The following is a 10,206-nucleotide window of genomic DNA, read 5'->3' as shown; positions in this document are numbered from 1 at the left end:
TATTGTAAAGAAAAACTTATGTCATGAATAATTTAAGACTGTGTTTATATAACTTAAGAGTGAATTTTCAATCGATATAACACCTTTTTCACAAATAATTTTTAATGATCCAATTATTGAATTTAAAATTCTTAATGTATAGATCAAGTCTATAAAGTTTTAAAATTTTTAAAAACCATTTGATACCCTAAACCCTAAACACAAAGCCATTTAAAATTGACGGATAATTAAAAAGGTATTTTATACATTGATTTGAATTAATGAAACAAAATACCAAATGAGTTTTTAATTTTTTTTTAAAGTCTACAAACTTGATCTATGAATTAAGAATTTTAAATTCAACGGTTGGATCATTGAAATTTGATGTAAAACATGAGTTATTGAATGGAATAAGTCTGGGTAGACTTACTCATAGATTAAACGAATCCTTCCTCTTTCTCTATATGGATACATGTATTTGTTTAAAATGTAGGTACAGAGATAGACTTTTTGCCTACCTAAGTACCTAGACTTTACCCATTGTCATTCTTAGGTGAGAACACTTTATCAAGCAAAAAGTAAAAAACTAGAAATATGATTAAATAAAAATCATAAATATTTAATATTGACTCATTTAAGAATTTAATATAAAACAACATTAATTAGAATATTAATCTAACAAAATTAAGAGTTATAGCCTTTTCAAAACTTTTTATTTCTGAATCATAATTCATAAATAAAAATATAATCATCATTAAAATATTAAAAATCATTTTTAAAAATACAAAATCGAGAGAGATAAGAAAGAGAGAGAAGTAATAAAAACAAGAGAGAAAATTTAGGAGAGAAGAGAAAAAAAAGAGAACAAATAGAAAAAAAAAAAAAAAAAAGACATGCAAAATAATCAAATTTTAACAAATTCTTAAAAAATTCTTGATTATTTTAATCGAATACAACATAATTTTTTTTAATAAAAATAATCTTAATTAAATATCATCAAACTTTTATATAATAAAAAAAACCTTTTAAAATATATTAAAATCTTAATTCAATACAATTTTTAATATGTGTATCTGTTCTAAACATCATTTGTTTACAACTTCCAACCTAAAATAAATTACTATATATGTTTACATAGTAATTAATATTTATTAACCTTCATGAGATTTCACTCAATTCAAACCAATATCTTTGTAAAAAAAAGAAAAGAAAAATTAAACTGATCCCCACACCCCTTCCCCCTCTCAACATATTCCGAATTGACTAGACGGCACAATTCATTGTAACCTTTTTATAAAACCTTCGTGTTGAGTGTGCTTGTGCCTTTGAGTGTGTGTACAAGTCTAGGCTAGTGTTCATTCTCTGACATCGATCATTGACAGTTGAGCTTTACCCCTAAACTTGGCTGTTTTCTAGTGCCTTGGTGCCTTGGTTTCTTGATGCATGTTCTGCTTGTTAGGCAAGTTCTTCCGCTATATCTGATCTGTTTATATATTATTGTTCAAAACTCAGAATCTTAATAATTATCTTGTTCAATTCTGTCTTATGATGGTACAGTTGTTGGTGAATTATCCTATATTTGTATACTAAATTTGATCGGTGCTGTTTAGGTGAGGTAAAGTTCGTTCCTCTTTTCTCAAATTTTGTTTATAATTCTCTTAACAAATTATTTATTAGTTTTAATTTTTGAATTTTTGTTGATTTTTATTTTTAGTCTTGAAATTTTTTTCCAGTTAATATTTTAGCCCTTGACATCAACTTTTTTCCCATGACAAAAATTTTAGTGACTAAAACTAAATATATTTTGTTTAGGGATTAAAATTAAAAATTAACAAAAATAATTAAGGAATTAAAAATATATTTAATAAAAAATCATCCTTCATTTTCTTCCATCACTTCTCAGTATCGTTCTGGATAAAAAAAATATAAATATTTTTAACCCATAAGTTGTATTTTTTTTTTAAAGTAATCTTTATAATTATATTTTTTTTATATATTATTAGGATAGAGTATTATTGATTTTATTGATGATTAATTTTGGTTAACCACCATTAACAGAGTTTTCTCTCTCTTCTTAACTATATATTTTTCATTTACAAAACAAACTAAAACTTAAACTTTAGATGTTACTTAAGAAATTGAGTCTCATTTCATTTATATTAATAACATATTGAAAAATAATCTTTATTATTGCTCAACGTTGCATGCCATTTGAAAATAATTTACGGTGACTGATGTAGTGATGTTAAAACTAGTATGTGTAAAATAAAAATTTTCCATTGAACTTTGTTTAATGATTAGTATCAACCGGCTATACAGTAAATTGAGTGGATGCAAGTAAGTGATCATCAGTCATCAAGACTCATTAAAAATAATAAAATCTACATGAAGCAGTGAATTTAGACATGTCTTGATACTTAAAAAAATCTTACATATATAATATATAAAAAGTGTTATTATAATTATATGATATATAAAAATACAAATTTATATGACATATATTTATACATAATTTTAATATTAATTTAAAATGAAATTTAACAATATATATATTATATATTATTATAGGTTATATTTTTTTTAACAACATATTAATGTAGTATTAATATTATATTGATTTAAAATGAGATTTAACAATATATATATATATATTATATTATTATAGGTTATATTTTTTTTAACAACATATCAATGTAGTATTGGTAAAAGTAATCCTTACTAATAAGTATTATATCGGTGTGTACGTGTCAACCGTGTGACAATTTATTTTGTAGTGAGTGGTGTGAATCTGCTCGAAGAAAAAAAAAATTCAACTTCTATCCCACTGATGGTACGCATATTCTTTACCATAGCTATTTCAGTATAAAAGGGTATTTTGTTTTCATAATAAAAATTCAAAATGTTTTCTTGTTCCTTTTTCCTTAAAAAAATAAATAAATAAATAAATAAGTAGTAACATGTTACATTACTTTCACACTAAAATAATTGAAATTGTTAAAGACAAGATAGTCTAAAATAATGTTACATCTAATATATATAGATTAACCGACTAACTGTCATTGTAATTAAGTGAAAAGATAACACTCTAGGGCCTTAGGTCTCCCCTTTTCTTTTATGTGAAATAGTGTATCTTAATATATTGTTTTCTTTAATAAGGTCCTAGGTCATGTTATTTTTATTTTTTTTGTTTTTTTTTTGTTTTGCAATATATGAATTATCTTTGTCACTAACAACTAGCTGCTCCATGGTACTAGTGACAATGGAGATCAATGAGGCAAAGAAGCAACTTTTGGAGAAACCAACCAATTCAGAGTTTGATGAGCAGAAAGAGTCATTAGGGAAAAGGCTATGGAAGGAAAACAAGACGATGTGGGTGATAGCGGGCCCTGCCATATTCTCAAGATTTTCAACGTTTGGTATCACTCTTATAAGTCAAGCATTTATTGGACACATTGGCTCCATTGAATTTGCTGCATATGCCATTGTCATGACTGTCCTAATCAGGTTTACTAATGGTATATTGGTAAGTGTTTCTCTTACTTTTAATACTCTGTGTTTCTCCTAGATCTCACATATCTTGTTTATTGAGTTTACATTCTACATAAAAAAAGTAAAATGTTCCAGGTGAAAGTGAGTCTCGATGCAATAGTAAGGTTCCTACCTTCTAACATGAAGATTGCGAGTTCAAATCTTAAGAAAAATAATTATTTGATTGCAAAGTAAAGTTGTGTATATCATCCTCCTTGAACCCCACATCTGAGCCTTGTTTTGTGGTCCTTTTTCCACCCTTAATTAATGGAGTCTAGATTCTACATGATTCAAATTTCAAATGTTTGTCAATTGAATATTGCAGCTTGGTATGGCAAGTGCATTGGAAACTATTTGTGGGCAAGCCTATGGAGCAAAACAGTATAACATGCTTGGAGTGTATCTACAAAGATCATGGATAGTGTTGTCCTTGACCACAATCTTACTTCTTCCTATTTTCATCTTTACCACCCCAATTTTATTGGCTCTAGGCCAAGATGAAGACATTGCTCGAGAAGCAGGAAACATTTCTGCTTGGTTTATAGCTGTGATCTTTGCCTACGTTGTGTCATTCACTTGCCAAATGTTCCTACAAGCTCAGAGCAAGAACTCAATCATTGCCTACCTAGCAGCAATTTCAATTGCAATTCACCTTTTTATGTCATGGCTTTTGACAGTTAAGTACAAGTTTGGGATGAATGGTGCAATGACATCAACAATTATGGCATATTGGTTACCTAATTTGGGTCAGCTCATGTTTATCATGTACAAATGCCCTGATACATGGAAGGGCTTCACTTTTCTTGCCTTCAAAGATCTTTGGCCTATTGCAAAGTTGTCTCTATCCTCTGGGGGTATGTTGTGGTAAGAAATTAATCTTTTTTAACAATCAATTTCTATGATTATGCATTAATTGTAATTGACTTTAACTTATTGTCTAATTGGCCATTCACCAAGCCATCAAAGTGCGGAAGTCCTCCAAGTTCAATGATTTGATAGTGGCAAATTTTTATCTCTAAACTACTATTATATAGAAACCAAAAAAGAAATAGTTGTTTTTTTCACTTTAAAAATTTAGGACCTTGTTTTACATGTGTTATAGCTTCATAATTTGCTATTGGCCTTATACCTAGTTTCTTTTTAGGCAAAAGAATATTATCAATGAAGAAAGGGTCTTTAATTAATACGTGCACAAGGTGAACATATGGTTACTATCATTAATTTTATATTTCATAAAAAAATTAAAAGATCTGTTTACACCCTTTTAAGGTGTATACACTTTTTTTAATGTATACATTAAGGTGTGTACACTTTAGAAAAGAAAAGAAAGTAATATAAATATAATTATAATACCTAATATAATTAGAAAAGAAGAGAAAGAAAGAGACAGAAATAAAATTAGAGTTTTTTTATGGAACTTTAGTGCTCCGAAGTCATGTCATGTGTACTTGTGTTTTATAGATATTCATAAGAGACAATACATAGACACTTTGAATATTCCTTTTAGCATTTTACAAAATTTCAACTTACATATCAATACAAATGGAAAACATCACACTAATAACAATTTATCATGTCCGGGATTAATCTTGTTCATTATTAAATCATGATTAATTCACTCTTTTAATATAATAAGATTTATGTTTTATATTAGCATTATGCCACCTTTATGTATTGTATTATAGCCACGTATTTTATGGTTTTCATATATGTGAGATCATAGCTATATTCTATCTTCTCCATGCTACGTAGGATAAAATAGTGTTCCAGGACTAACACAACTAAATATGGTTCCTTTTACAGTCTTGAGGTATGGTACACAGGAATTTTGGTTCTTTTAACTGGGAACATGAAAAATGCCAAGGTTGCTGTTGATGCTTTGTCTATATGGTAATTAATTAACTGTCAATCTACTTTTTTCTTCCAAATCTCATATTAAGCGATAAGAAACTAATCTTGTGACTGTTCGCACAAATTATCATCCTTTTACAGTCTAAGCATCAATGGATGGGAATTGATGATAGCCCTTGGCTTTTGTGCTGCATCCAGGTGCGTGCTTTATTGTTATCATTCTTTTGTTTTCTTCACTCAAGATATGGCACAACAAAGGGGAAAAAAGTAAATGAGAATTAAATAAACTAAAGAATACTGAAATTAAAAAAATATAAACAATGAAGAAATTATTGAAAATCCCATATTGACTAGTGATATAATATTTAAGTGAAGAACAATTTTATTTTATAGGTAGATTTTATAAAATTAAGTTAGATATAAAAAATTTTAAAATGGTATTATATTTTAAACGATTTTTGTTAAATTTATGAGATTATTCATAATCATGATATTATCAGACTATCCAAAGTTCTCGGTATAAGATGAGTGTTTTGCAAATTTCATATTGTGACTATTAGTATAATAATAATAGTGTATATACTTGGATTACTTTGCAGTGTTCGAGTGGCCAATGAACTAGGAAGAGGGAGTTCAAGGGCTGCAAAATTCTCCATTGTGGTAGCAGTTCTCACCTCATCGGCAATTGGATTCGTCTTCTTCTTTGCCTTCCTATTCCTCAAGAAAAGGCTTGCTTATGTTTTCACTCACGACCCTGATGTCGCAGATGCAGTTGGCGACTTATCCACTTTGCTTTCACTCTCCATGCTATTAAATAGTGTTCAACCAGTGCTCTCTGGTAAACTCTAACTTAATTTACCCTTTCTAAAACTATAATCACTGCATTAATGTTTTCAGGTACAACTACAAGTAATTTTTATCTTTTCAAATTTGTGAATGTTTTGTTTGTTATCCTATTTTTATTTGTTGATAAATAAAATTAAAAGAATCCCTGGTGAAACATTTTTTTTTTTTATTTTATCAAACAGTCCCTTTGTTAGTTTTTTAGGATCGTGTTCTTTTATACAAGAGCAAATTTCTTGAATATAACATGTATAAATGGTCGAGATTTAAATTTTTCAAAGTGACATTTAAGAAATCATGTGAGTTTTTAAAATACTCACAAAACTTATGTTTTAATCTTAATCATTTGTAATAAAATTTAATCATTAATATTTATTTCTATTATATATATATATATATATATAATGTATCTCACCAAATAGATATCTCCTAATTTTCTATTAGTTTACTGTCAAAATGTAATGAAATAAAACAAAAAAAAAAAATGTACAGAGATCATTGAAAAAATCCTTAAAAAATTATAAAATATATATATTTGCAAAAAATGAACACGAGATACAAAATAAAAAAATAAACACAACTTATTTTAAGAAATTGAAAAATTAGCTACCCATTTTTAAAATTACGGTGACATAAGATGAGGAGGTATAGTTTTGAGAACAAGATGTCCTCATTCATTATTAATTTGAGTATAATATTAATCATGAAAAATTGTGATAAAATTAAAATTAATTACAATATTAACTATTATTTTATTATTATTTTTTATTATTCTATTTTATTTTTTAAAATGAACTTTCGAGTTGTCTCTATAATCCATAATAACCCCAGTATTATTTTGAAACATATGAGAAACTCAATTGTTTTTAGCAATTATATGTGATTTTTGTAATTGGCTCATTATAGTTGGACTTTTAAAGATTAATGTTATATATATATATATATATATATATCAATCTTCAACCTATATATAAATTAAATTCTCCCCTATTTCTTTTTGCTTATATTAAAACTATTCAAATGATATAGTATTTTATTGAGATTTGGTATTTAATACTATCAATAGGAGTTGCTATTGGAGCTGGGTGGCAAAGCATTGTAGCATATGTAAACTTAGCCAGTTATTACCTAATTGGTATTCCTGTTGGGGTAGTGATTGGGTACTTTTTCCAGTTGCAAGCAAAGGTAATGAATATCTATCTTATGTCCACTCTTAAAATGTCATGATTAAAATAAGTAAATTGATTGATGGTACAAATGTCATTTAATGGATCAGAATTGAACAAAATATTAAAGTACCTAATTTGTGTTAATATCTACACCTTGTTAATACTTATATACTTGAATGTAATATTCACATTTCAATTGAATGAAAATTTTCATTTAGTAAAATCATTTTTTTATTTTTTATTTTCTTCTAAAACTAACTGTAAAACATCAAGAAAATAGAAACATTATTTAAAAGAATATATATATATATATATATATATATATATATATATATATATTTATAATTCTTAAAGAGAGAAAGAGAACAGGATAGCTCATGGTACTAACAAAAATTTATAAATAATTATTCAAATTTCAGCACCCATTTGATGAATAATTGTTTTATATATAATTGTAACTACCATTTAAGTGAGTTTAGTTATCATTCCAAATCGGTGATCTATAATTTGCAGGGTGTTTGGATGGGGATGCAGTTTGGAATACTTGTTCAAACCATAGTGCTCATTATCATCACTTGTAGAACTGACTGGGAAAACCAAGTAATAACATACTAGTCTTTGTCTTTTATGCTTCATACTTTTCCATTTTGGTTATAAATTATATTTAACTTTGTTATTATAATTTCACATTTTTAAACCCCTCCTTTTATATTCATTTCATCACTATGTTTCACAACAATTTAGGATAAAGTGAAAATTATTGTAATATTTTCAGTTAAAAAGAAAAAATTAAAAAATGAAATTATTATAATAGAGTATAGATAGATTGAAGCATATTAAAATGTTGTATTTGATTTTTCAGGTAAAGATGACACGAGATCGTGTTAGTAAATGGGCTGTGGCGGAGACTCAAGAATCAAAAAATGGAACAAGTCTTTAGCTTTTGTTAACGCAATTTCTCATGTTACATATATTGTATATTCTTAATTACTTATGCATGCACATTACTCTTTTTTACATTTATCCTTATAACATCTACAGTGGTGTTTTTTTTATTTTGAGTTGTTAAGTAGATTGAAAATAAGCCCTACTATATGGCATCAATTTTAAGCAACTCATCTACATTTTATTTTAACAGTACAACTCTTAAGTGATATATTTTAATACTTTTTTTATTTATACCTAATTTTATTTAACAATTAAAATATGAACATTATAAGCAACAAAATATCTTTGTTCATAAGAAATTGTTCTTTATACAAGGTACTGTGCTTAACTTTAACCAACTCAAGTTCCAGTGAACAGGGGGGGAAAATAAGGCATATATAATTTCTTAATTTAAATAATTTATTTGAACACTCTATCAAAGATGTTCTTACTTTTCTTTTTAAGTTTGAATTATACTTTCAATTTTAAAGGATACAATTTATTTTTAATTTTGATGCGCGACAAACTCTAGTCTTCCATACACATAATAAACAAATAAAGAATTTTTATATAAATGTTTTTGATAACGTAACAAAGAGTTTGTATCAAAATACTTCAAAGGTAGATGACTTACATTTACTTCAAATCACTAAAAACATAGTCTTTAAAAGGGATATAATATAAAATATTAAATCATAAACATGAACTAGAAATAAAAGGAAATAAAGTGCATTTCTAAAGTCCGATACAAGCCATAAAATTAAACAGTTTCTAGACGTTAAGAAATATAAGTTCAACGTAACAATAGAAATATAAACTCTTTTAGTTTCAATGTCACTCTATTAGAACAAACCCAAAGAATATAATTCAAGGCTCATGTCCCATCTTCAATACAAACTTCTTGATGCTCAACTCCTACAAATTGGTGTTTAGTCCAACATAAACAAGAAACACAAATAAAGGGAGTGAAATACATTACACTCATGCTCCCTCTAATGTGAGATAAGGTTTAGCAATCACAAACAAGACAAACATATATAATTATATACACTAGTGCAAAAACGACATTTAATATTAGTTATTTTTTACCTTTAAAATCAGTTGTGAGACCAATTTTAAAATGACCAATGTTGTAGGTTGGAACTTTTAAAACCAGTTATTTATAATCGATTTCATATGTGTTGCACATACGAAATCGGTTATAAATAACCAATTTTACATCTCCAATATTCAAATGAGTAGTTTAGCTTACATGAAGTTCCCTCGCGTATATCTCCAATTTTATAGCTCCTTCAAATGCATTGATTTATACTCCACTCATAGCAACTTCATGACACCCTCCATCCCACATGAATACATTCAATAATATAAAATAATATACCTAAAATATATCTCATTTATTCATCAAAATCATGTATGAAAGGCACCACATTCAAATTAAAAATTCAAAAATTAAAATCAAATAAATTGTTGTTCTAAATTCAAACATTTTGAGAAAATGTTTATAAATGAAATAAACTAAAATTTCTAATTCAAATAAAACATAAATAATCCTTATGCTAAGAACCCCGATGTTACATCCGATCAAAATTGTCCCATCAATTAAATTCCTCCAAATTCAAAATTACATGCATAAATAAATTTGGAACAAAACAACAAAGAAAAAGGGAGTGAAAACATATCTCACTTCGGCTACCAATGTAGGAAATTTAATAAGCATTTATTCTCATTCTAACACTACACGCATCATCACATCATAGTTCAATGTACAAAACATGTTATGTTCATACATGTGGCACCAATAAATTACTTTATCACCACTCGAAGGCTAGGTTCTAGGAGTACATGTTGGGTCAAGCCATCATGTGACACCCTCTACCCAGCACATAAATATATAGCAATATAAATA

At 27.1% G+C, this 10,206-nt stretch overlaps 1 protein-coding gene across 1 annotated transcript; it reads left to right on the top strand.

Annotated features, from left to right (window-relative positions):
* Positions 1 to 1,534: 1,534 nt before the first annotated feature.
* On the top strand, positions 1,535 to 10,085 carry LOC109809595 (protein DETOXIFICATION 21). Its single transcript, XM_029273685.2, has 9 exons — positions 1,535 to 1,594; positions 3,234 to 3,502; positions 3,833 to 4,371; positions 5,311 to 5,397; positions 5,500 to 5,556; positions 5,958 to 6,196; positions 7,268 to 7,386; positions 7,884 to 7,970; positions 8,233 to 10,085. Exons 2-9 carry the CDS (start codon positions 3,239 to 3,241, stop codon positions 8,308 to 8,310), a joined length of 1,470 nt encoding a protein of 489 aa, XP_029129518.1. The 5' UTR covers positions 1,535 to 1,594; positions 3,234 to 3,238; the 3' UTR covers positions 8,311 to 10,085.
* The last annotated feature ends 121 nt before the right edge of the window (positions 10,086 to 10,206 follow it).

Source organism: Cajanus cajan, chromosome 1 (genome assembly GCF_000230855.2).
Source record: "Cajanus cajan strain Asha chromosome 1, NIPB_CcT2T_4, whole genome shotgun sequence".
In the NCBI taxonomy this organism is placed as follows: Eukaryota; Viridiplantae; Streptophyta; class Magnoliopsida; order Fabales; family Fabaceae; genus Cajanus; species Cajanus cajan.
The sequence above is the reverse complement of the archived record's forward strand: the minus strand, read 5'-3'. Positions and strand labels throughout refer to the sequence as shown.

Bases quoted from the DNA above. Each gene is read 5' to 3' on its own strand.
- LOC109809595 (XM_029273685.2), top strand. From the start codon at position 3,239: ATGGAGATCAATGAGGCAAAGAAGCAACTTTTGGAGAAACCAACCAAT. The intron at 3,503-3,832 runs GTAAGTGTTTCT...TGAATATTGCAG, and splicing joins GGTTTACTAATGGTATATTG to CTTGGTATGGCAAGTGCATT. The intron at 6,197-7,267 runs GTAAACTCTAAC...TACTATCAATAG, and splicing joins TGTTCAACCAGTGCTCTCTG to GAGTTGCTATTGGAGCTGGG.